This window comes from Alexandromys fortis, unplaced genomic scaffold, assembly GCF_014885135.2.
Source record: "Alexandromys fortis isolate MF-2015 unplaced genomic scaffold, M_Fortis_MF-2015_v1.1 scaffold_63, whole genome shotgun sequence".
Classification (NCBI taxonomy): Eukaryota; Metazoa; Chordata; class Mammalia; order Rodentia; family Cricetidae; genus Alexandromys; species Alexandromys fortis.
Genome location: NW_026067953.1, coordinates 5702045 through 5729387, shown reverse-complemented (window position 1 = coordinate 5729387; position 27343 = coordinate 5702045). Strand labels below are relative to the sequence as shown.

General features: G+C 47.8%; 2 protein-coding genes across 2 annotated transcripts in view; both read right to left on the bottom strand.

Annotated features, from left to right (window-relative positions):
• The window catches only part of Kcnk13 (potassium two pore domain channel subfamily K member 13), a 93933-nt gene extending 92329 nt beyond the window's left edge, over nucleotides 1-1604 (bottom strand). The window contains exon 1 of the mRNA XM_050151513.1: nucleotides 1270-1604. Coding sequence (XP_050007470.1) covers nucleotides 1270-1603 — 334 coding nt within the window. The 5' untranslated portion in view covers nucleotide 1604. The remainder of the gene's footprint in view (nucleotides 1-1269) is intronic.
• Nucleotides 1605-2202: 598 nt separating this feature from the next.
• Nucleotides 2203-27343, bottom strand: part of Tdp1 (tyrosyl-DNA phosphodiesterase 1) — a 79451-nt gene continuing 54310 nt past the window's right edge. The window contains 2 exon segments of the mRNA XM_050151512.1: nucleotides 2203-2316; nucleotides 20156-20264. Of these exon segments, the coding sequence (XP_050007469.1) occupies nucleotides 2219-2316; nucleotides 20156-20264 (207 nt within the window). The 3' untranslated portion in view covers nucleotides 2203-2218.

Sequence of the window (27343 nt, the reverse complement as noted above, 5' to 3'; positions counted from 1 at the left end):
GGAAGAAGGCAGAATGACAGGGACTTATAAGCTGGACCGGTTAGCATAAGGCGCTTGAGTACAGCTGTCGTGTGCTGGCCAGGTGGGTCCTTTCTGCCTTGCTGTTTGGTGGGCCAGTTGAACTTATGCGTTCCTGGCTACTCTCGGGAGGTCTTTCTGGGCTAATTAGGTCTATAGCTCGAGGCTTCAGCGTGAGGGCTTTTTCCCCCTAGCAGAATGTGTAGATGACATCTCAAGGTGGCTTGCCTGTCATCCGAGTCACCGGCAAGCTACTACTCTAGAAAGTGCAGGGACCCTGGCTGCGGAGAATCCATGATGTAGCTGCTGCCCTGAGCTCCCGCAGCGACTTCTATGCTCCTCCCGTCCTCTTCCAGCCTTTCAGAGTCCCGCTCCCCACACAGGCCTCTTTCCCCGGGGCTTCTGCATTATTTTCTCCCAGTCGCTCATCACTCAACTAGACTTCAATAGTGAGCAGCCTTGGGAGTGTGCCACACAAATCCATTCCCACCTCATTCTGCAGGACTATAACGGTATCACTTGCCAGTAGCCTGCCACATTGTTCTCAGAATTCCCAACGGCTCAGAGGCCTCCTGGTAAAATGCTAACTTCTTACTTGCTCCTGCTCCATCTCCTCAGTCACCCGGCCTCCCTAGCAGTCCTTCCTCTAGTTCAAGCTCAGCCAGCTCCGGGACTTCTGGATGCAAGCCGCCTATGTTCTAGAATGCACTGGATACCCCTTTAGTCCCTAAACTCCATTCCTAGGAACGCAAACCGGCTAGAGCCAAGGTCACTTTCCTCTTGGTTCTTTGAGTTCCCAATTTGGAATTCGGAGCGTCTCTCTGTAAGTTTGAAATCGTGGGCTTTCCTTTGAGTAGTGGCTTGTGCATAGTCAACACTCCCAAAACGTTTCAAGCTCTCTAGCTCAGTGTAGCGCCACCCCCACCCCCCACCACGAATTCATGAACTCAGCCCTGTCTCCTAAACCAGACTGGCGGTCTCAATTTGAGGGCCGTGCTTCCTCAATTTAAGAACTATTCAAATCCTCGGGGACTGGTTAACAAACAGCGGCTGGTTCTGGTCTGTCCAGAGGTCTGGAGTAATTTTATAACTTCCCAGGTGACATTGGGATCCATTCGCACCTGTTGATCAGCCTCAGAGGGTTCATTTGGTGCAATTCCGGGCGCCGGGGGGGGGGCGGGGGGAGAACCCCCAAGGCTGAGATGCCCGATCAGAAAGTAGAGCCATTGAGTGACCAGTCGGCTTACTTACCTATGGTGGACACCACAGTGCCCACGAAGTAGAAGGCTCCCGTGAAGTCCCAGCGAGGGCGCACGCTGTCCATGCGGATACCCGCCCTGGTGGCTTCCTCATAGTGACGGAGGAAGCCTCGCAGCTCTTCGCGGCTCAGGTTGTGGCCGCGGCTGAAGTTGGCCAGGCGCTCTTCCCAGCGCTGCTTGGCCTGCAGCTCGTGTGCCAGCTCCAGCGCCGAGAAGACAGCGGCGCCGCCCAGCAGGTAGAGCACGATGAGCCCTGCGAGCAGCAGGAAGCGCGCGTTGTCCTCATTCAGGTGGCCCGGGCCACAGCCACAACTGCGGCCGGCCATGGCACTGAAAGACAACCCCGCGAGGGCCACCGCCCGCGGACTCGTGCCCACGCCCTGGGAGGATCCCGCTTTACCGGCCCTTAGCCCGCTCCGCGTGCCGGCTCGCCCATGCCCGCAGCGCGCTCCCCCAAGCAGCGTGGATCTCCAGGCTGCTGCTCTTGACTGTCCCTGTGGCACCAGATTCGCACGTCTGCCAGGACTCGTGGTTTCGAATCCGCTTTGTCCCCACCGCCTCCCAGTCCGCCCTGGAGTTCTCCTTAAGGCCGAAGATCAGAGCGTTGGGGCGCAGAGTCTGCTTTGGCTCGGTAAGAGGGTGCGGGCGCCTGGGATTCACCCGGCCTCCTGATCCTGCTCAGATTGGGGAGGGGGCGTGGCGCGCCTTCAAGGCAAACTCCGGAGAACTTGAACTCATCTAGAAGAAAAGGCCGTGGGCTCAGACTGAATCGGTGGGTAAGCTGAGCATCAAGGTCCGGGTTCCTTGGACCATGGCTTTCCAAGCTCTGTCCGCTGTCTTTCGTGCCTCTTCGGATGCATCTGCGGTGCGTATTAGTGACTGTCCCGCCGATCTTCTATCCTCCCGATGCACCAGGACTTAGGGGCTGGAACCGGTTTGGGTCAAGAGCGGACGCAGGGACAGGGCGGAGAGGTAGATCTGCCACCGACTTGGATGTCGCCCGGGCACACAGGCTCCGCGGCAGCACGAGGGCGGACCGCTGTGGGGAGGAGAGCAGAGGGGGAGGTTGGAACAGTGAAGGAAGTTAGGAGCATCCTCCCAGGCAACCTTCCTAATCAGAGCGCCCTCGGCCTCTAGGCCCTTCACAGGGTGTTCTCTGTCGCCACGTGCAGGCCCTGCCAGCCCATCTTTCAGAGAACCGGCCAAGGACAGCGACCAGAAGGGTTCCATCTCTTCTACTCGGCCTTGACTCACTTGGCTCTGTAGTTCTTGCGCAGTCAAGAGCTCGCTCCGAGAGATCCCATCTACCGCATGCAAGACAGCAAGCAGCAAGGCTCTCCGGCGAACAGCTGGGGAACCCACCCAGAGACCCCAACTTGCAACGGGCGCAGGAGACGCCGCTGCGTTCGGGTCCCCCTCCAAACGCACCTGTTCTGTGGGATAGGTTCAAAATGATCCCTGGCTCCCCTTCTCAAGCGGCCCTGCCCTGCCCAGTGGGTGTGGGAGCAGAGGTCCGTGCCCAGTGCTGCCTTCTCTGTGGGGCGTGCTAACATTGCAACAGGTGTAGCCCTGCCGCTGTCATCCGCGGCGACTCCACCCCGTGTCCGCCTCTCGGCTCCAGGGCCAGTCTCTTGCCACGCTCGCCAGCTCTGAAGGCCAACCTCGGAGCAGCGATGATGCTCGCACCCCGGTGAACAGATCCCTGGAGTGGTTGCTTCAAGAGCAAGGTCGAGAGCCTCAATGGTCTGCGTGGGTCCGTCAGAGGCCAGAAGAGGGCGCTGCGTGCCCTTTAGACTCACCTGGTCCCCGGCAGGTTATTCCTTAGCACACTGATATCAGCACAGGGGAGCGGGATATATCTGTGTAAAGGAATGGATTCACAGCCACCCGCGATCTAAATAGAGTTTCTCCGCCTATGGCGAGAGTGGTCCCAGGAGACCCACCCACGATACTCGCCAGAAACAGAACTAGAAAGACTTGCAGTTCTGTTGAGTAAATGCAAATGATTTTGATGAAAGTAACTCCGGCGATTGATTCATTGTGCATGTCTCCTGGGGAGGAAGAACTTTACCTTTGATAGTTCAGGAAACATTTGAAGTACATCAAAATTGAATGATTTTCACAATGATACCACACACCAACGCCTAGATTTACTAGTGACAATTCACTAGACTTGATGGTAAACCTCTGTCCCTTTTAAGCCATCAGTCCATTCGGTTAGGGTGTGTTTTGAAAGGTTGTAGACACCCACACACTTTCACCCCATCTCCACCCAGTGCTGGTCATTATTGTGAGTTCCATACTCAGATTTTTGCTTTTGTGGGAAAATTTGCATCCAGTAACATGCAAATGTACCATTTGACAAGTTCTGACAAATATGTACATCTTTGGGGGACAAAACACTGTCTACCTCCTTCATCTTCTAAGTGCCATCAAAGCTCCCACAAATATCTTTCCAGCACATCCTCACCCACATTCCTGCAGAGGTAACCACGGGTCTGATTTTTCTTTTTCTACCATGGATTCTTTCTTCTTTATAGAACTTGGTTTTACCTATCTGGGTCTTCAGGCTCACGGGAACCACAATCATGTTTCTTGTGTAGAGTGTGTTTCTGAAGCATATCCATGTTATAGGTCCCAGTTATCGTTTTATTGGATATGCCAAAATTTTATTCATGCTTTGTGACAGAAACAAGGAAAGTGAGAAAATTTCATTATCATAAATAAAACTGTTAGGAAACATGAATTCAATTAAAAAATAAAACTTATCAATGTTCTTGTCAATGGTTTGTGGATGCTTCTCATCTTTGGGGCAAACGCCTAGCAGTGAAGTGCTAAGCCATAGGTAAGGATGCGTTTAGCTCTGTGAGAAACTGCTCTACTAACAATGCAGTGCCCATATCCCTAGCATAAACTTATCTCATTGAGGTTTTGTGTTTTTTGGATACCTAGCATACTGGACATTTATATCCCTTTGTAAATGGTTGGAAGAGTTTGTCCACTTTAAAAAAAATGGTCTTGGGGCAGGGAAGATGGTCGGTCTGTAAAGTGCTCACCACACAGGCAACTAGAGTTCAGATCTCCAACACACACAGAGAAAGATGAACATGGTGGCCGATATCTGAAATCCCAGCATTCCTGGGCAGGTGGGGACAGGTGACTCTGATTAGTCACTCAGTCTTCCCAGCCAGATCAGTGAGCTCCAGGTTCAGTTAAAGTCCCTGCCTCAAAAAAAAAAAAAAAAAAAAAAAAAAAAAAAAAACCATAGAGAGCAACTCAGACACCCAGTGTTGAACTCTGGCTTCCACATGCACACATGTGTATACACATACAACACACATGCATGCACATACACAAAAACTGATTCCTATTTTTTATATATCTGGAATACTAGTCCTTTCTTAGACATGAATTTTGAATATTATTTTTTCATCTCTGGCATGCCCATTTGATTTTGAAAACGTTTTCCTTCGTGCATTAAGGGATTATTGCTGCTTCGAAGGTTAGTGTTCTGTCTCTCTCCCCCAGTTTGCATAGCTGCTCTGTGCAGTGCAGATCCAGCTTGTTTCTTTACTGTGCAAGTCAGACTTAAGGTTCATCTTGTTCAAAAGGATATCCACCTTTTTCTATGCCACTTCTTGAGAAGGAAAGCAGGAATGCATTTACTTCAGGATTTTTTTTTATTTTGTCCATTACCCATTTATTCAGCCATTATGCCAGTAAAAAGCATTCAAATTGTTTTATAGGTCTTGAAGTCAAGAAATGCAAGGTTTCCAACTTAGCTCTTTTTCACTATTTCTTAGCAGGTAATAAGCTGTTTCCATTTTAAAAATCAAAGAACTATGGTTCTTGAGACAGATATTTTTTAACTCAGAAAAAAGTCTATGTTGTCTTGATCGGGACTATGTCAACCTGGTTTGGGAAGAAGCAGTATTCTGATGATTCATGAATGAGGGCTATCTCTGCACATATATAGATCTCCCTAGTTGTTACAGTACAGAGATCTTGCATATCTTTTTTGGATTTATCCTAAAGCATTATTTTTGTCCTTGATTGTACTGAACATAGAAATTCAAATGTTTCATCTTTTCATGTTTGCTGTTGCATCCTATAAGCTTGCTGTCTTCACTCATTAGTTGTAGTGGTCCTTTAGGAGTTTCTATGTACTGAAGTGGAGATTTGCTTTCTTAAGTTAAAAAAATGTCTTATTGCAATATCTAAGAAATAAAAAACACAGAAGAGAATAACCTGGGAGCAGGTTATTCTTGCTAAGATTTAAGAGTGAATCCTTCAGTTTATTACAGATACTGTGAGATGTGGGGTTGTCATATCCCTCCCTCTACCCCCAAGAAAGGGTTTCTCTATATGGCCCTGGCTGTCCTGGAAGACCAGGCTGGCCTCGAATTCAGAGATCCTCCTGCCTTTGCCTCCTGAGTCCTGGATTAAAGGTGTGCACCGCCACTGCCTGGCCATAGTTGCTTTTTGAGGGTGGAGACATTTCTCTTTATTTCTAGGTTTTTTTTTTTTTTTTAGTTTTTAAATGAAGCAGAGATGACTGTTGAATTTTGTCAATGCCTTTTGTGTTATTTATAATAATCTTACAGTTCGTCTTTGTTCTGTTAGTATGTTGTATTCAATCAATTTATTTTTGGTTAAGGATAAACTTTAAAAAGGACGAACATTTATAGTATGGCATTTTTGAGATGAATTCTATACTTGGTTTTGTACTGCATATTTATTTTCCTACTTCTTCTTGGGGTTTTTTTTTTTTCTTCCCTAGCTACTTATGGCATGTGGCAAGATTTTAGGCCTTTATATTTAAAAAAAAAGGATTTTAACATTCATAGTGCATATAATATGTTTGGGTCAAATCAATACCCATTCCCTTCCCCCCCCCAATTTCTCCCCTATTGCTCCACCACCTGTTCCTCCCAACTTCATGTGTTCTTAAACAGAGAGAGAGAGAGAGGCAGACAGACAGACAGAGACAGAATACCATGCTTGTATGTGAACGGCATGGGACCATGCACTAGAGGATGAGTAGCCTCAGGGACTCCATTCTGAAGAAAACCAACTTTTCTTCCCTTTAGCAATTGTCAATAGCTCCTCGGAGAGGGGTGGAACTTTATGAGCCCCTTTTCATCCACGCTGGGATTTTGGCTGGCTTGGTCTTGTACAAGTCTTGTGCACGTGGTCCCAGGTGAGTCACCATGTTTGGCAAATGCTGTTTTGCCACAGACATCTTTTCCCTCTGGCTCTTTAAAACCATCGTGCCCCTCTTCTGGGATGGACTCGTTCTCACTAACATTTCTTCTACTCTAAAGCCGTGAGTTTTCCTGTTCAATGCTACTTGCACTATAAAAATTGTAGAGGAAGTTATATTCATAATCTCTTGCAAAAAATATTTTTTCTTCTTTGGCTTGTGAATCATATACAAATGTTTGCTCGATTTTCATCTTTTTTTTTATTTCACATGTAGTTAGAGACTTTTTAAGAGATCTCGTCAGATGGAGTGAACACTAGTCAAATGCTCTGGGAAGCTCGAGCCTTCTGCAGCTGTAGGTACGCAGGGCTCTGGCTATGTCAGCCTGGTAAAAGCATCTGCAAGTGCTTTTTAGCTCTTTTTTGTTGTTGTTCTAGCTAATTCTATGGACTGGCGAAGCAGGGGTATTTAAAGCCACCAGCTACCCTTTGTTGTCTCAAGCACTTTGAAGCTATAAGGAAACACATCTCATTTGCTTGCTATAGCCTCTTCACGTAGTGGCGTTTGTTTTGTGTGAAATGTCTACTGTGTATACCATCTGCTTTGCAAAGTCCTTTATGAGATACCAATCCACTCACAACAGACCTCTTATGCCTGGCATTTGCATAATATCATTTCCCATCCGTTTGCTTTTAGCCTGTCTTTCTTTACATATTTAGGTCCTCACCTCTACTTCTCCCCCTTCCCTAGCCATCAGCTCACTGCCGCCTCTTGTTCCATGCTGACCCTCAGGAGCTTCTAAAGCTGAGCCTGGAGACAAGACTTCCCAGGAACAAAGCCCCCACTTTGGGGATGGATCCACTGCAGCAGCGGGGACTCTCAAATCTCCCTATTTTCCAGAAGCAAGCACAGGTCAGTAGTCTGGAAGCAGTGCTGTGGAAGAGCGCTGGTTTCCAGGGGGTTCGGGGTTCCTTCTCTTTGCTGGTCGTGAAGTTCTAAGGGCTCCAAAAGTTGTCTGGTCCAGGTTTGCTTACGATGGACAGGAACAGAATCTTCACAACTTTGATGAGTTCTTGTTGTGCCCAGGATACCAGTCAATCCTCTTTTAGAACTATCCAGCTGTTAGCCTTACTTTACAGATGAGAATAAGATGCAGGCATTAGGGGACTTGCCTAAGCTCTCACAGCTGGAAAGGACAAAGCTAGACAACTCTAATGAGTCTCCAGGGCCTTGAAGCTGTCACCTCCAGGTGTCAACTCTCAAGCCTTAGACAGGGTGATTGTCAATTCAGGGTGGGTGAACCAGAGAACCTAGAAAGGAATACATTTTGTATGGGAATCCTGAAAACACTCAGGCATATAAATGAAAACCAAACTAAGTAGTCTGTGCTATATACAAGTATTCTTTTTACACCATCTCATCAAAAGTACTGGCTGTGACCCACTGACTAGATTAAACTAAAAGGAATTTCATGATTCACCGTGGGTTGCGAACCCCAGTTTGAAAAATTAGTTCTAGAATGTTCAGATTATACAGGGCTCAATTATTTACCCAGTCCCCCTGCCCCCCAAAATTTGGACTTTTGAATACATCTGTAAGCTCGTGTACACTCTTCAAAGCAGACATAAAAAGGGCCTCCAGGGCGGTGTCAGTACGTCTCCCAGATGGACGTCTTGCTTGGAATCGACTGTGCTTCCCACTGCTCCGCAGTCTCTCAGGCCCTTTCCCTCTCTACCCAGGGCCACCCTGGCGTCTGCATTACATGCACTTGCAATTTACAGAATGTCCTGGTGGCTCAAGGTTGGTCCATTGGGGCACCCGGGCCTCCCTCCCTCTGGCTAGAGCTGTGTGGGAAGCAGTTTCCTTTCTCTGGAGTCTAGCTGAAGGCAGACGGGATTCTGGGGGAATTTCAGCCTCCGGGCGGAGAGAGCGTTTGTGAGGATGGTGGTCAGGTTCTAGAGCAGAGCCAAGGCCCGGACACATCTTCATTGCATTGCCGATGCCCTGGCTTCAGCACCCTCAGCCTTCCTCAACGCTTCGACTAATTAGCCCCATTTCTGTAACTACGGAAGGACCCTGCCTCAGGCAGCCCTTCATTAAAATACTGAAAAAAGGTACAGAATGGCGGATGATTGTAAGGCCTCGTAAATTACAGCGAAGTCAATTATCTGAACACAATCAGCATTCAGTTGTTATGATAATTTCTAAACCCAAGACCAGACAGCCATGCAAGGCACATACCATGACATCATCTGTGTCCTTGGGCACAGGAAGGGACGTGTGCTGGCTTGGCCAGGGCTGATCCAGCACCAGAGATGAGGCACAGCTCTTGTCCACTAGCTAGCTGGGTGACCTTGAATGTTAGGTGTTTCTCTCCAGGGCTAAAGAGACTCTCCCGTGCCATACATAGTGTGGAGAGTGTGGAGAGATGAATACTGTCACCTATGACCAAACTGACCCCCAGCAAATGCCTTTGCGGCCATCTTACCCCAAGCATTTTCTCACTTGTGAGTATTGGAAAAGCAGTTTGGCCCAAATGCCTCCTACTTAATAAACAGCAAAAGAGCTCTGTGAAAACCTTGCTACAGGGTGAACGGGAGACACTGCCCCTAGCAACATGTGTTATGCCAGACCAGTTTCAATGGGGCGTCTCCCTGTCTAAAGAGAAGAGCTGCTTTCATGCATTGCTTGGATTCTGCTTTGAGACAGACTGCTTCGAACCCTGCAAAACTTAGGATCCGGATTATTAGACTTAGAAAGCTTTCACCGCCATCTGCATGTCACTGACTTTGCCAGTACCCCCAGACCTAATTTCCTGGGATGCCTCTTGCTCTCTCTCCAGCATCTGACATCTGATCCAATTTTTCCTACCTTGTACTTTGGTCTAGAAGGTCGGGAGAAGCAGCAGGCGTCAGCCAGAGAATATAACAGAACTCAACAGTGCAGTTTTCAGCCCTCTGCACTCTAACCCAAGTGGGGCCCTGCTCGGCAGGAAGCTGGGCTGCCTTAAATTATTCAGCGACTCAGGCCTGCATACTAATGTGGCATTTAGTGTTTGGGTTTATGTGCTGCTAGCTGGTTCTGCCATGCCAACCATAATTTGTTATTACAGCAGATGAAGGCACACGGTTTTGTATCTATGGTTACATCACAGGTATACAAAGCCTGTTCCTGGCTGGAGCATGGGACACCTACCACAGTTGCTGCATGGGACCTACATTGTCTGGGTTCGGATCCCAGCTATGTGCTTTTGGATGAATAATCTGCTTAGTTTTTCCGCCTACAAATGAGACTCAGAGAGCCTCTCTGATAGGGTCATTAGGAAGATTGGACACGACACAGACAACAGTTCCTAGAAGTCAGCTCGGTGGATGCTGATGCCTAGGGGACCAGTGGGCATGCCTGGGCTCTAGGATGACAACCTGAGCCACGCTGGGTCACTACAGGAATTTCCCAGGAGCAAACGGCTTGTGTGTGACTCTTACGTGAGTCATAATGTACTAGTTGACAGAAACATAAAAAGAAACGGTAGTTAAGTAAGCTTCCTGTGAGTCACAGGAAGGCCTTGTCTGAAAGGAAAACAGGCAGTTCGTAATACTCTCGCCCCTGAGATTATTACTTGAAACAAGCATGCTAGCTCGATAATTTCCAAACACTTCAGTATGAGTGGATCTGACCTATGCATAGCATGCTCTTATTATATAATCGATAAAAATCTAGGTTCATCCTCATAGTACAGTTAGGCTATATTATTCCTGTCAGTGAGCTTTAATGTAGACTTGTATCATTTTGTAATTCCTATCAATCCATCAGTATAATGCTGACCTATAAATATAAACAAGACTGCTTATGTAAACCTTCATTTTGAGGTATTCTTCCATCAAAGGCGTGTGTTCTCAAGTTCTTTCTTGAATTCTTCAGAAAGGGATGGTGGCGGTAATTCTTTGGTGATGAAAGAAAGTCAAATGCCCTCCTGAAATGACTTAAAAAACCATCTAGAGAGATGTTCCTGGGAAGAGAAGCTGACTGTTCTTGTAGAGAACTGGCGTTCAGCTCCCAGCAGCCATGCCGGGCAGCTCCCAGCCACCTGAAACTCTACCTCCAAGGGCTCCAATGTCCTCTTCCGACTTACACAGACATATAAGAATAAAACATCACAAAAACACCTACATCATTCAGAAATGGTTTCATAGTAAGGGTGTTTTTAGTCTAGAAACCCAACTTCTGGTGAAGAAAAAAAAGACATGACAAAATCGGCCCCAGATTCTTATTCTAAGCACACCAAGTCATGTACAGAAACCATGTTTACTTGAAAGTCATACAACATTAAATTTCTGTTCGGATCTAACATCTACTGCCCAACAGGAAGCTAGAGCTTGCCCTGTGTGGCAGGCACGGTGCGGTGCAGGATGGATGAGCTTCCATGGGGCAGAACTGAGTCTCAGGCCCACTGCCTCATGAGGGGCATCCCGCTGCTGACTTCCTTCAAGCCTAGGCTCCTCATCTGTAGCACGGGGGCTGACAGGGGTAAAGGTGAGTAAGCACTGGAGATAGAGGGAACCTCAGGAAGCGCGACCTGTTTCTGTCACATGGAAAAACACGGCCTCCCAAGCTGTGGTTTCTTGCTCGTTCACATGTGGGAAACTCCTCTGAGCAGTCTGTGCTGGCTGCTTCTCATCGTGCGGGGGCCTCGGCAGGTAGAACAACGTCACTGTATGGTACTTCTGAGAGGTCTCAAAGAGTGAGAGGAGGAGGGAACAATGGGCAGAAGGGGCCCTATGCTCCACACAGGCAGAAAGGGCTTCTTCGGCTGGGGCAGTCGAGGCAGACCCTGTGAATAATGAGGCACAGTTTCCTCAGGAACCTTAGCAGCAAGGTCTGTGGCCCATCTTTGTAGCACTTTGAGTAAATTAGCTACTTCCATTAATATAGTAAAGGTGACCACGTGTTCTCAGTTGTTCTCGGGGCATTACTTCCTGCTAGCAACTGTGTCTAGAAAACACGCAGCGCCAACTACCTGGCTGGCCGGGCTCAGACTTGCTCTTTGCAGAGCCCGTGTCCGTGAGTGGCAGAGGTCTGCAGACACTTGGAGAGCAAACCTCGTGGGTATAGATGGTCTCCAATGTTACCACTGTGGTTTCTCCCAGGCCACTCTGTAGAGACTCTGTTGGGTGGGTCTTCAGGGTTCCGCTGGTCTAGAAGAGTGTGACCAGGGGACCTATCTATGGCAAGCAGACAAAGCAAGTCAGGGACTTGAGGATCACCATAATGCTTAGCAACAGGCATGGCAGAAAAGCCTCACACCCTTTTCAGCCTGTGCATGCTGTGCACTTGTGACCCCAAGCATCACGTCTGCCTTCCAGGTGTTGGTGCGGACTCCCTGCAGCAGTACTTTCATCACTTTAGTCTTGCAGCTGGAGGGTCAGTGGACAGGGATCTTAGCTATCTTGGAGCAGGGCTGGCGAATGCTGGCTTCTACTGCCAGTATAGAGGTTTCCCTAGCTTTCTTCCATAGCAGGTTGGTTCCTGGGATCCAGGAAGATTGAAAATTGTCAAGGTGGTGAGAACAAATGCTTCTGTTCTTTCCCTGAGCAGGTGAAGGAAGAGCATCTCTGGCCATGGATGGTGGAAACACCCAACATGAAGTCAAGCTGGCACCATCACTAAACCCCGAGCTCACCATCCGGGCTAGGCTGTCTGGCCAGCGAAACTCAGGGATCCCATCACCCACACTGGTTCCGAGTGCCCAGCCACCATGCCTGCTTTTTTTTTTTTTTTTAAATATTTACTTATTTACTATGTATACAATATTCTGTCTGCGTGTATGCCTGCAGGCCAGAAGAGGGCACCAGACCTCATTACAGATGGTTGTGAGCCACCATGTAATTGCTGGGAATTGAACTCAGGACCTTTGGAAGAGCAGGCAATGCTCTTAAACTCTGAGCCATCTTTCCAGCCCCACCACGCCTGCTTTCTGCATGCTTGCTGGGGATTGGTCATTTCACTCCAGGCACATACACATTTTAAACACTATGAAGTTTAATATCTCCATCCCAAGAACATACAAAAGTGAATTAAGAAAATAACGCTTCTCTTTCTTAGTGAGAATGTTGACAATGACTATCAGACACATAACCAAAACTGACTTTTGCAAAGGGTTTTGTATGGGTGCGAATAAGAAGATTTTAAGGCGGGTGAACATTCGGTACAAACAAGAACATTCAATGTTTTACACTCAGACTTCATAGCACCTTGTCTCAAGAAGGCACCCACATGTTGCCATGTGTATCGGGTGCTTTGACATAGGGAATGTTCCAAATCCACGGCCGATCTGGGGAGAGAGCACATCACAGGACGTTTGTTTGGACAGTACCACAGAATCCTGTCTGCTGGGATCAAAGCATTTGGTGCTCACATCTCCAAGTTGTGAAGAAAATTTTCTGACTCAGTCCCCAATGATGTCACCTGCAGACAATGGCTTTGGGAAAGGCTCATGTTAGAACTGAAGGTCAGATGAGCAGACCAGGGGGACAGACCAGGAGAAAGCTGGATGAAGCCACGTAGCTTGCACGCTCTAGCACCTGGCGCATAACAAAGACGTAATGTACAGCAGTTACCTGCCCCACCCTCTTTACCTGTGCACGCGACGTGTGGAGGTCAAGGGTTAACTTTGGGCATCTTCATTGTTACTTTTCACTTCATTTTCTGAGACAAGGTCTTATAGAATTCAGCTCACTACTGGGTGAGGAGGACTAGCCAGAAACCCCAGGGATCCCGCCCTCACACTGCGGATACAGGTACAAACCACTATGTTCATTCTTTATGAAGCATCCATAGCAAACACTTCACCCACTGAACCATCTCTTTGTCTCTTTCTTCTTTTAGGACGCTGAAGAAAGGACAGCAGCAGCTGGTACATTTCCGCTCTCAGCTGGTCATTTAACCAAGGTCTTGGGTGACACGTACAGATGCATAGATGACTGAAGACCAATGTCACAGAAACAACAGGCCTGGATTTGTACTCTGGCAAGAATGCCTGTGCAGGCTCCTAGCACAATGAGGAGGCTCACTAAATGGAGCTCCTCTTGACATACGTGCACACATGCACACACGCACCTGAGGTTGACACTGGAAGTCTTCCACAGTCATTCTCCATCTTATTCACCGAGGCAGGCTCTCTCAGTTGAACCTGGAGCTTGCCAATACAGCTATCTGACTGGCCAGCTTACTGTGGCAATCCCACCACCTTCTGACCACCAGAATTACAAGTGGGTCACCATGTCACCTGATGGTTATGTGGGTTCTGGGGGTTCAAACTCCAGTCCTCGTACTTGTATGCCCACTGCTTTAACCACTGATAAGCCAGTCTCGTTGATGTTCTAAACTAAAACTGAGACCTTCAACAAACCACTCTTACAATATAACGCTATGGCTAGAGTCAAACCATTTCAAAAGAACCAGGAGACGGGCAGGGTATAGATGCATCCCATCTTAAAAGCAAGCCCCCATCACTGTCTCGGGAAGTAATACAAACCTATGGACTTTTAGGGCCACAGTGTGCATTGTAAACAGATTGACACCATCCTAAGGACTGCCAGGCAGTGACCCGGCACTGCAAACCTGACTTTGGGAACCTTCCCCCCTTCTCAACAGAAGTGACGGCAGCTCAGAGGACAGCCTGTCTGTGCTGAGCCTTCTCGAGCAAGCACTCCAAGAGCCATGCACTGAAAGATCTGAAGGAGTTCTGAAGACGGCAACACGTTATCCTAACGTCCTTGTTGTCTTTGGCATTGAAAGCCCAGCATCAAACCCTTTCTTGCTAGTTCACCAAGCTTGTTGGAGTGTGGCAACCCCAGGGTCTGAGGGGCAATGGCCTTGGACCTGACTTCCACTCTATCTGCACCCTGTTCTCTCACTGGAAACAGGAGACATCACCTCCTGTGCCTGGGTCTGTTACACACACATCTTTTCCACACGCTCTGGGGTGACACTGGCCCTGCTTCATCCGCATGAGTACTTGATAGTGAGGCCTGGCATGATACAGACTTGGTAACCTACCAGCTAACTAACTTCCTTCCCTCAGCATCAGGAAACAGTATAGGCAAGGACCTGGGGAGCTCCCTGTTGGCAGATGCCCTGCAGCAGAACGCCAGTATCCTTGGGTAGATCATTTCCTATGCTGGCTGACAGGTCTGATACCACCTGCAGAGACAGAAAAACAGCCACAGGGAGAAGAGGGTAGCCAGAACTTTACTGTATCTTTGTACCTGTGACTATCGGAATTCCACACTGATACTCACTGTTTTAAACAAACCTCTAAAAACCTCTCCGAAGACTATGTTGGGTAACTTATTCACACATGCATTTGGAACAGGTTCTTAAGTGACAGGGGCTTTACTAGGTGCCGCAGACAGAAAGGAGGTGAGCCAGATGTGTGAGCCCCATGGGGGAACTTACTCCCAAAGTGGCAGACAGTAAAGCAGGTGGTTGTACGTCGTTGTCACTGTGTCTAAGGTTGGTTCCCTAGCCTGGTTGGTAAGAGCCTCCCTTGACAGCCTGTTAGAGTAAGATCCTTGCAGGCCCCAGCCCAGAAAGCTCATCTTGGAGGGTCTGCTGGAGACCAGCAATGTGTACTTGGATTAAATTCCAAAGCTAACCCCAAGCCAGCTGGAGCTTAGGGTCTTTTCTTTTCTTCCTGGACTATAACGGAAACAGCAGAGGGACATGGCGGGTCTGCATGCAGGGGAGACAGAACTGCCTGTGGTTAGAGGAGAGACCAGGAAGATGAATCAGAAGGCAGGTCTGGAGGTGAACGACGAAGCCTATGCTTCTGCAAAGTGTAAATGCCACGAAGCACCCACCACTGTGGATCCGTCCCCTGTTAATGGAGACTAAAAGCAGGATAAACGAACACAGCATGAAACCTGGGCTTTCCACTTCGCTCTGAGAAGTGTGAATGTATTCTGCCCAGGAAAAGCCTAGACTCCGTCTGCAATGCTGACCCTGATAAGGACACTGTGCTTGTGGAAGAAAATGCCTTTACCTCCAGGAACTAGACACTCAAGTATTTAGGGAAAAGATATATGTCTTCAGATTTCAAACTGTGAGAAAGGATGCAAGCGGAAGAAAATACCGACTTGCTGATCTCGGAGGGGGGGGGAGGCACAAGGGAACTCTTGTACTGTACTCTTCTTGTTCTTTTCTGGGACTCCACAAGGACGTCAAAAACTTGAAAGAAGAATACTACGTACGGATAACCTTGTTACCTTTTAAATAGAGAGGGATAGGAGGACATAGGTGTGATGGCGGAAGGGGACGTGGAGGACACAGGTGTGATGGAGGAAGGGGACGTGGAGGACACAGGTGTGATGGAGGAAGGGGACGTGGAGGACACAGGTGTGATGGAGGAAAGGGATGTGGGGGGCAAACGGAGAGCGAGGAAGGAGGGATAATTATCCAAGGGTGTTTGACAAAGCCATAAGGAGATATATTATTTTATAAGCTTATTTAAAATAATATACATGTTTGTATAATACAGTTTATATACAACACACACACATCGACATGCACACACACACACACACACACACACACACACACACACACACACACACACAGTTTAAATGGAGTTACCTGGCACAGGGTGATACGTTCCCTCTAGGAACCACAGCCCCAGGGGCTCATACACACAACCCTAATATCTAGCTGAGGACTCAGCCCCAGGGGCTCACACATACACCCTAACATGGAACTGAGGACCCAGCCCCAGGGGCTCATACACACACCCTAACATGGAACTGAGGACCCAGCCCAGGGGCTCATACACACACCCTAACATGGAACCGAGGACCCAGCCCAGGGGCTCATACACACACCCTAACATGGAACTGAGGACCCAGCCCCAGGGTTCATACACACACCCTAACATGGAACCGAGGACCCAGCCCCAGGGGCTCATACACACACCCTAACATGGAACTGAGACACATCTCTGGCTTTCAGCACTATTAGGTCAAAGCAAGACAGGCTTTTCTCCAACTTTCTCATACTTTGTTCTTTCACATACGATACAAAGACTATCACAGCAGAGATGGTATGGTGGCCGTTTTGCGTTCTCTTCAGACTCAATGTTCAACAATGGGATAGACGGCACTACCATGTTTTAAGGGGCTGGTGATTTGTTCCCAAGGAGTCTGTGGGTTCCCTTTACACACATCCTTGCCAGCACTTGCTGTGCTACACTGCTGGTGGGAACGTAAACCAGCCCAGATACTATGTAAAGAAGTGTCTCACAAACCCACAAAGAGATCTACCGTATGACCCAGCTACACCGCTCCTGGCTGGTTTCGCCGAAGGACTCCACCACATATCGCAGAGACTCCTGTACACCAGGACACTGCAACATTCAGAGTGGTTCAGTTACAGAACCAGCCTGGTGTCTACCCACAGAGGAATGGGTGCAGAGAATGTCACATGTATATAATAGAAGCATTTCGGCCACTAACAAGAATGAGGTTATGTTGGCTGCAGGAAAAGGGAATTTGGCTCCTAGATTTTTATATATACATATCACACCCTTTATACCAGGGAGAAAAGAAGCAGTCTGGGGACACAAAAGGAACTAATGGGAGGTGGGGGGGGGGTAAGAAGGGGGAAGGAATAGGAGAAGTTCAACGAAAATGTACAATTGTATAAAGATTAAAAACCTACAGAGCTGGTTGTGGTTCAGTAGTAGAGAACCTGCCCCACACATGCTAGCCCTGGGTTCCAACCCTGGCATGGGAAGAAGGGAATAATTTTACAACCACCATTTCTATTATTAAAATGCATTTTTCTAAACACACTTTTCAAAAGAGTAAGCTAAACGTGATGAGGGTGAGGACCCATCTGCCTGTTTCAGCCAGAGTTCAAGTAGTGGTGCTCACACACAGTAGGTTTGTTGTTATGTAACTGTAGAAAACTGCCAAGGGCAACCCAAAGCCAGGCACCCTGGAACTTGAGTGTTAACTTTTGTCATTTTCTCTGATCATTTTCTTTGTTCCAAGATAATATCTGGCCAAGTTTTCACAGTGGGATGCTCCTACACTAAGTAAGCTCTTTGTGTGAACCTCTGATTTTTTAAAAAATGGCATCAGACATTGTGTGTGTTGCCATGGTTCAAGAATCACTTTTAAACATGAAGTGCTTTTGAAATGGTCTTAACAACCCATTTTCCCTTGCCTCAGTGAAACACCTCTGTACGGGTCACGGCTCTAGAACAGTGGCTGGAATTGAAAGGTAACATCTGCATTACCGGCATTATTCTACACACTGCTGAAGGAATGCAGGAGATAAAATAATACTGATAAAACATAATGTTCCAATTTCTTTTAAAGTATCTTTCAAAGAAAAAGCCTAAGAAACAAAAATTCAACAAATTACTGTATAAAGCGTTCTACTCACTGGTCATGATAGAGACCTAACTTCCTGCAGTCTAGGATAATGCCTACCACGGGCAAACTTGTGAGTTGTTAGGAGTTGTTCCTAACAGAGGGGAAGGGACTGCAGGGCATTTTCTGGCTCATGATCTCTCCCGTTCTTGCTTTTCTGCTCCTCTGGAGACAAGGACTCCTGGATGGGGCTGGAATCCAGCCACGGCTGGGGAAGGCAAGGCTCAGAGTCAGACTCTAGCAGGCAAGACCCAAAGCCACCGTCCTAGGCCATTCTTCTCTAGAACTCAATGACTTAAGAGAAAAGAGAGAGGACAGACAGAAATGTAGCATGAAAGCTGCTGTTCAGGAAGGACAGAGGTTGGGGTCACACTAGTTCACTGTGCAGTGTGCACGGGACTAGACTAACCTTGCAATAAGGATGGTTACAATAAACCCAGCCAACGTCTATTGACTGTTGGCTGAACTAGGGACCGTGCTAAGCACTGGACAGACTTCATCTCGGTTAGTTTTCTCAATAGCCCCGCAGGAGACACTGGCATCCCCCATTTTGCCTTTAGACACAGGTCTAAAAGTCAACGGCCCAAGGCTACCTAGTAAGCTGGGCAGTTGGCACATAAGTAAGTTATTCTGAATCATGCCCTCCCCTTTTAAGTTTTATTTCGGTTGAGGCTAAGGTGGTCACACTCTGAAATCCTGGTTAAAATCTATGTAACCTTGCTGTTAGGATGGATGTGGATGCCAAACTCTGCACGCTCAACAGAAGAGTCATCCTCGTAACTGTAAACAGCCAGAGAGAGGCAATGCCACCTGCAGGCTGCAGGACAGCATGCTGGCAGCAGGACACAGGTCTTTGTCCGCATATGTCGACACAATCCTGAGAAAGGGGTCCACTAGATGGGGAGTTTCGGTTTACCAAGAAAGTCCCAAAGGGAGACAGAGGGCGGAGAATTTGCCAGACCCAGCTGGCAGTGCTGTGGGAAGACAGGCTGCCTGGACTCCATCGAGGGACTGAAGACTGAGGACTACTGATGGAGTGATGTCATTAAAACCTTCCCTGCTCAGACTTCGCACATCTGCACATTCCTGGCCGCTCATGAAGTCATCTGTTTCCCAGAGGATCTAAGCTATGACTGGATAGTAAGCAGTTGCATTTGAAGTTAGAAACTGTACATCTCTACCACCCTGGACCCACCTCAAAGACTAACATTCCTGGGGTGACAACAGCTGCTCAGCAGCCTATAATGGATGCTCAGCAGCCTGGGATGACGCCTGGCCTGGAGGAAGATGTCTGACCCCGTAGATCAGTGGTTCTCAACCTTTCTAATGCTGTGACCCTTTTAATTCCTCACGCTGTGGTGACCCCAACCATAAAATCATTTCTTTGCTACTTCATAACTGTAATTTTGTCACTGTTATGAATCGTAATGTACACATCTGATATGCAGGGTATCGAGGGAGTCATGACCCACAGGTTGAGAACTGCTGCTGTAGACAGTCCTATGGCTTTCCTACTGGGAAGTATACTTGGTCATAACCTCTAGGAAAGTACAGCAGATTTCAAAGTATGGCCTAGTGACCTCTCTTGGGGGTGTGGCTGTGAATCAAATTTATTTCACAGTGACATAATACCATCAAGCTATCCTCACTTTTATGTTAGTGTGTAGAGCTACATACACAGTGACATCACAACAGACCAAGTGACAGCAGCGGAGAGGGCTCAGCAGCCAGCTGTTAAGCTGCACACTAAAGATGCTTTTGAAAACATGAGATGACCACCCCCATCCCTACGTTTGTCCTTTGGTTTTGGAACTGGCCATGAAACATACTACAATGGTTTATTATTTTAAAACTAACAAATCAACACCTATTTAAACATTTTCCAGCTTGTGCTGTAGACCAGGCTGGCCTTGAACTCACAGAGATCCCAAATACTGGGATTAAAGGTGGGCACCACCACCCATTTTCCAGTTTTGTTTCCATTATAGTGAACACAAATGCAAACACACACACACACACACACACACACACGAAGCTCACATAAAGCTCTTTAGGATTCTTGATAACTGAGCGCAAATGGGTTCTCAGAGTGAGCAGCCTGAGAACCACATGGCCCGAGTGGCCCCAGAGAGGGAAGTAAGAATCCTCTCAAGTCTGAGCTTCAGAGGTTCCCAGGAGCCAGGCTCACAGGGAGACCAGGGGCACCTCCTGGGTTACTGGCCTGTGTCCCTTCATCCGTATCTCACCTTTACTCCCATAGAGCTCCGGGGGCAGGTCATAGGGCACAGGAAAGGAGGTCATTGGCTCACAGTTGCTGGAGAAGAATTTCTGCTTCACATTGAAGGTGTCCAGGCCCTGCAGGCACACAGAGCGAGGATATGACTGAATCTGTTTTCTGTATCAGCTAGAAGATCCTAAGAAGTAATTTCTCTTTATGATACCCACAAGGATATTAAGTGATTTCAGAGCTATTGTCAACACTGGCTAGGCAAGAATGCTCTATGACCCTTCCCCCTAAATTATTTTCTTTGCATGTAAGAATGAAGTTAAAAACCTGTGAGTTTAACAAGGCACACAGGAAACAAGAGAAACAGTAACGGGTGTGAGCCAGTTTCTACCAAGTACCACATATAGTTGGCAGGGGGTTTGCAGGACTCCCTGGATGAAAACATCTCAGAATACTTTCAATACTGTAAGTGGATACTGCTTGTTTGTTTCCTTGCCGCCCAGACCCGAATAATCACACAGAAACTATATTAATTACAACACTGATTGGCCAATGGCTCAAGTGTCTTCTTAGCTAGCTCTTATATCTTAAATTAACCCATTTCCACTAATCTATGTATCACCATGAGGCTGTGGCCTACTGGTAAGGTTCTGGCATCTTTCTCCTACATAGCATCTCTTTGACTCCACCTACTCTCTCTATCTCTGTTGTGATTTCTGCCTGGCTTTACTCTGCTAAGCCATTGGCCAAAACAGCTTTATTTATCAACCAACAAAAGCAACACATATGCAGAAGGACTTCCCATATCCCAATACTGCTATAGTAATAGACCGCCTGCTCTGGAGGAAGAAGTAGAAGCACAGGAATATAAAAGTGAAAACTCTTCATGCCCTACAGAAACGCTAGACAGAGAGTTAATCTCTACTCAAGGAGGGGAGTGTCTTCTTCCAGGCTGCTGTGCACACCACCTTTCCTTCTCACAGGCCTGGGCCTAACACATTAGAGCCGCCTCTCGGGGAATTACTGGATCATCCTGGCACCATGCTTTTTAGACTGTTCCACTGTCCTTTATTCCTATGGTCCACCAACCCAAACACATCCACATTCTAAATGCATAGCAAACAGTGCTAATGTCCTAGGAGCTGGCAAAGAACAATGGCAAGCTCTCAGTACCCACTGTGTGTGTGTGTGTGTGTGTGTGTGTGTGTGTGTGTGTGTGGTCACAGACACTATGTGGGAAGGCATGGCAGTCACCACAGCGGCTTCAGGCACTCTTGCATTCTAGCCTTTGTTCTGATATTCACTAAGCCATGTGAATGACTGATACAAGCATTCATTCATTCAAAACACCATTTCTCAAGATGAAGCTAGGGGAGAGCTCCCAAGAGTGCATGGTAACTGCACTTAATACTTGTAGCCTTGTAGCATTTCTGCTTCCTCACCCCTTCAGTGGGCTTATGTGCACAACAGGAGACTACAGGGAAAGTGCTGACCACACCCCTATCCAGGGGAAACAAGAATGAACGAGTGCACACAACAAAGAGCAGCACAGCCACGAAGCCATGATGCCACTGGCCCAGCTCCCTCTGACATAAAGCTAGAACTGGATCCATCAGGACATGGGCACATGTTCCAGAACACATGTGAACATACATAAGCGAACATACAATAAGCTCTGCTCCACGGTCTGCCTTTTACCTTCTCCTTGGAAATTCCCTTCCTCTATGGCGAAGTCCAAGATCCCAAGATCCTATATAAGCCTACACTCCTTTGTCCTTGGGGAACTTGGGAACTTTTGGTTATGAGACTGCCTAGGTCTTTTCTGTCTGACGTGAGCCTGACTTGGAGTCCCTATTGCCATCCCTCTGTGGACCCGAGGTTGACAGACTGGTACCAAGCTCTGGCTATACGTAGATCAACAAATCATCATTCCTGTCCTTACGGAATGCACAGTGTGGACTGGAGGTGCGGTCTAACAAATGATTGTGGTAAGTGCTGTGCAGAACAGTCTTGGAGTATTATCGCAAGAGAAGGGGCTGCTTTCGATGTAGAGGCGAGTGGATGCCTCCCTCCCAAGGGCGATCCTGTGATCTGAGAGATGAGTGAGGTTTGCAGGTATGAGGTTATAGCAGTGGCAGAGATGCTGACAGTGAAAGGCAGTGTGCGACACAACCTGGCAGGGATGCCACACAAAAAAGGAAGAATGACTAACTTCTGTGGCAGGCTAACGAGAGGCTTTGAAGAAAATACTGTTTGAGCTGGGTTTTGACAAACAGCCATGGCAAGGAAGAATATCATGGGACAGAGCAATACATTCAAGCGTGGGTTGGAAGAGCTCAGAGACGGTACATTTCAGGTGCTGAGTGCGTGCGTGCGTGCGTGCGCGCGCGCGCGCGTGTGTGTGTGTGTGTGTGTGTGTGTGTGTGTGTAGGAACACTTCTCTACATGAGGGGAGATGTGGACATCTGTGCTTTGTCCCTGTTAAGCCAGGTATGTTATGTTGTTATTAGTGACTCAGGCATGAGTCAGCCTGGAGGTGTTGGGGGAGATGGAGATGTCTGGCTGCTGGCAGCGCTCGTGTCCATCAGCTGGAGATGTCTGAACACTGAAGATACGGCTTGAGCTCTTGACTTCAAGCCCTGCCGCGAAGCAAAGTGCTTACCATCTATGCTCAACCTTGTTCCTTATTCTTGTTTGAGTTGACAGCCCATCACTCACACCCAATAGTCCCTCAGGGGTCCAGCTGGAGTCTGACTTTCTCATCAGCAGACAGTAAGGAGCTGCTGAGGCTTTGAAGGAGATGCCTCATTGGTGGGGTAGCTGGAACGGCTTAGGTAATGGACTGGAGATTGCTTAGCCAGACGATCATGGGTTCTCCCGACAGAAACAGGAGGTGGACTTGGTGATGGGAGACACAGAATCAGAACTCCATGAGAACGATGCAGGGCATAGGAACGAGCGAGTCTAACTGTGACAGCTGGTGTGCTCCGAGACAGTGACCAGCTTGCATAGCTGTCCACAGCCCGTCTTTGGAATTTGTGGTCCTATGCTCTTTCCACTACCCAAAACCTCGATCTTCTATTTGCCACCAAGAACCAGAAAAACGGAAACTCTTGCAAGTGTGGGAGCCTTATCTCCTAGACTCACCATCATCTTTGTCAGCCACAAAGCCGTGGCAGAGTCTTTATGGCCTCGACCCAGTTTCGATGCCCTACGTGCTCCAAGCCTGGCTTGCCTCTTCCAAAGTCTGACCTCAGACATAAGAACGTTTGAACCATCCATGTCTGACAAGAACCAATATGCTTTTTGCTTGAATGCCATCTCGGATTCAAATTCTAGGGTATTAAGAAAAAAGTACCACTTTTCCCTTCAATCTGCATGTCAAATTATTTGAGGCTGTCTTCTAATTATCATTATTTATATATCACAGTGGTATTGCTTGGCATTTTACAAAACAGAGGAAGGCACCCTCCCAGGCGCAGACACTTACGACAGCTAAGACAATGCATCTGTGAAACACCAGGTGAGAGGGTGGACATGAATCACATATGACAAATTGTGGGCTCCCCCACCCCCTCAGCCGGGAGTGAAAGCACCAGTTACTGCTGGGATCATTTAGGCTCAGCGGCTTTGACTCAGTCAGAAAGAAGTCCGCTCAGCTCACAGTCGCAGATGGGGCTTACTGTGTTAGCGGCACGTGCTTGTAGAGCAACCTTGTGTGCAAAACTACAGGATACACTGTTTTGTTTGTTTCCTTAAGACAGGGTCTCACTGTGTAGTCCTGCCTGACAGAAGTTTCTATATAGACAAGGTTGGCCTTGAACGCACAGAGAGCCAAGGTACTTGGTTTTCCTGGGATAGCAGCTGAGTTTGCCAGGAGCAAGTCTACTTTATCAGGTAGGCTAATTGGTTAAGGAAGGGAGTGGCCTTTCCTGCCCCATCCCCCAGTTGCTTGCAGCTAGGGCTTGGGGAAAGCTCACGGAGTGGGCACACCAACAGGGCTTCGGTAGCGAAAGGGCTGTCCTGGAAGAGGATCCACACAACATCAGAGGGTTGGCATCAAGATGGTGTTCTGGCTGAAAGCCCTGGAGAGTTCTTTTCTTGGTTATCGGGCATTTCTATAATGCATTGCTCCAGTCTGTCTCCTTCCTCATTCTTTCAGCGTGAGTGACTGGTACAGTAGGATTTAAGAGGATCTGAGAAATGCGACGTGGAGCACGTGCCCAGCCGTGGCCTCTTGGGCAACTGTGGGGGCCCAAGCAATGGCTGGGCAGAGCCACCTGGGCAGGGCCAGTGTGTGGAGAAACAAAGGGGAGGGCACAAGCACAGTGCTTGTAAATTTATCTTCCAGCCCAACAACCACAGTCTTGGTGGCACCTACCAGACTGACAGTGAGATTGTCTGAGAAGGGATCATTTGCTTGTGCCATGTTTGAGATCGGCAGCAGCAGCAACAACAACAATTTAACCAAATCAGAGAAGGGAGAAAGCAGACTTGACGATCAAAGTTAAGACTTTCTAATTTGATTCTTTTTTTTTTTCCAATCCTTTCTACAGAAAAGTGGGAACCTATTGCCTCAGAAGCAAATGAACCTGGGGCTCAGAAGAGGCTAGGATGGTTTTCTGTTCAGCCAAGGGCAAAACATATTATCTTCATCTAGAACAGTGGTTCTCAACCTTCTTAATGTTGTGACCCTTTAATATAATTCCTCATGTTGGGGTGACCCCCAACCATAAAATCATTTCATTGCTACTTCATAACTATAATTTTGCTACAGCTATGAATTGTAATGTAAATATCTGATATGTGACCTCTGTGAAAGGGTCATTTGACATCCCCCCCAAAGGGATTATGACCCTCAAGTTGAGAACACCTGTTCTAGATCAATTCTAAAGGTACCAGTGGGGCTGGAGAGATGGTTCAGTGGTTAGGAGTACTGACTGCTCTTCCAGAGGACCTGGGTTCAATTCCCAGCGCCCACATTGCTGTGGGACAATGGTACACCCTGTCACTTGTATTTTAAATAAACACTGATTGGCCAGTAACCAGGCAAGAAGTGGAGGCGGGACAATAAGAATTCTGGGAAGAGGGAAGTTTCAGTCTGCAGTCGTCACCCAGACACAGAGGATGTAAGATGTGACTGCCTCGTTGAAAAATGTACCAAGCCACGTGGCTAACACAGACAAGAATTATGGGCCAATATAAGTTGTAAGAGTTAATAAGAAGCCTGAGATAATAGACCAATCAGTTTATAATTAATGCAGACCTCTGTGTGATTTCTTTGGGACTGAATGACTGCAGGACTGGGTAGGACAGAAACCTCTGTCAACACCACATGGCAGCTCACAAGCGTAACTCTAGTTCCAGGGCATCTGGCTCCTTCACACAGATGTACATGCAGGCAAAATACCAATTCACATAAAATAAAAATAAACAAATTTAAAGCTGCCGATGGTATTTTTATTGTACATAAGGCATGCTGGCCCTCCACCCACTATAGTTTTGGGGTCCTAGGAGTGCTAAGTCGTATGGTCAGTTACTAATTACTGAATGGCAGGTCTTGTTACAGCTGTGGGAAAGTGGAGAACCCCTAGCAACAACGTCTGCTTGTTGGACGCCATACACTCCTGTTTGTAATGCTGGTCTCAAGTCAGCAAGCAGGCTACAGGGATTGCAATGGCTCACTGGGGAAGGACAAAAGTAGCACCTCTGGGTGCTGATGACTCAGAAACCTGGGGGCATGGATACGGAGCTTTGCCCAGGAGCACAAAGGACACTGTTGGGGAGGGCAGATCTGACTGGCGTCCAGTCAGCAGGCTGACTATAGGACTCTGGATGAAAAAATCTCCAGCTACCATGGGATGAACTGCATTGAGGTGTGTCTCACTAGCACCAAATCGGGGACACTAAGATGTAACTTCCGAGCTCATTTCACAACAAGCTGTGGTCTTGTTGGTGAACATTGTAAAGTTAGTATCAACACAAACATCTTTAGGACATTTATTAAATGAATACACAGGGATTGATACTGTATTGTCCTTTATAGTGATAACTGTTATTGTTGAAGTTGCACACACATATACTTAGGGAAGTGTGTGCGTGCATGCAAACTTCAACGAGATGCTCCAAGTGAGCTCATCCACAATTCGAACTGCTTACCAAGTTTGTGGTGACTGAAGTATACACAGTGCACGGTGCCCTGCACTAAGCTTAGTCTCCACAGACGCTGTGGTGCATGCTTCTGTTCTAGCTGCTCAGAGAAGAGCACAAACTCCAGAAGCCCAAGGTATCAGCATCAACTAATGACCACCTTCCCAGAGTCTCCACATGCCCACAGAGGAGCAGCTCTCAGTCTAGCAAGGGAGAGATGTTATCAACGATCCCAAGAGTGGGATATGCAGGGAGCCCAGGCTCCAGGAAGCAGTGGGATGCAGAGAAAAGAGCGTCTACAGGGGGCAGCAGCAAAAGCTAGTGTTGGAGACATGAAGCTGCCGTCTGATATGGATTAGGCTTGGCGAGAGGGAAGAGCCTAATAAGATTCATGGGTTCTGCATGGTAGAAACAAGAGCCAGGAAGGGCTGGAGAGAGGGCTCAGAAGTTAAGGGCACTTGCTGCTCTTCCAGAGGACCCCAGTTTGATTTCTAGCAACCGCACGAAGGCTTACAACTGTCTGCAATTCCAGTTCCAGGGGAACTGGCACCCTCTTCTGGCCTCCATGGGCGCCAGGCAAGCACATGGTACACAGATAGATATTCAGGCAAACACTCATACACATAAAATAACCAAATAACTAAATGAATAGAAGTGCCAGAAGGAGAAGGAAGTGTGGTTTGGGCAGCTGCTAAGGAGGCAGCGCCAGCAGGCTGGTGGTCGGTGGAGACCGTCTGGCGGCAGGATGGGGTGAAGCCTGCAGACGGGCTCCGGGAAGGCGGCCTGAAGGAAGCCTCAGGGAAGGAAGCAGACTGATGTAAACTGCTGGCGCGCCCTAGCCACAGTGGCTGCAGGGATGACCAGAGGTGACATTATAAGCAACACTGAGTAGTTAGGAACGACAGGAGCCAGTGATTAAAAGCTAGGGAGGGAAAGGGTTGCCATGGGCATTTCTCATGCTTCAAAGCAGGCAAGTGGGGCGACCAGTAACAGTAAGTCATTAGCAATCAGACCGTCTGGCTAGTGTCTTTTAAATGATTAAGCTGATTTTGATGAC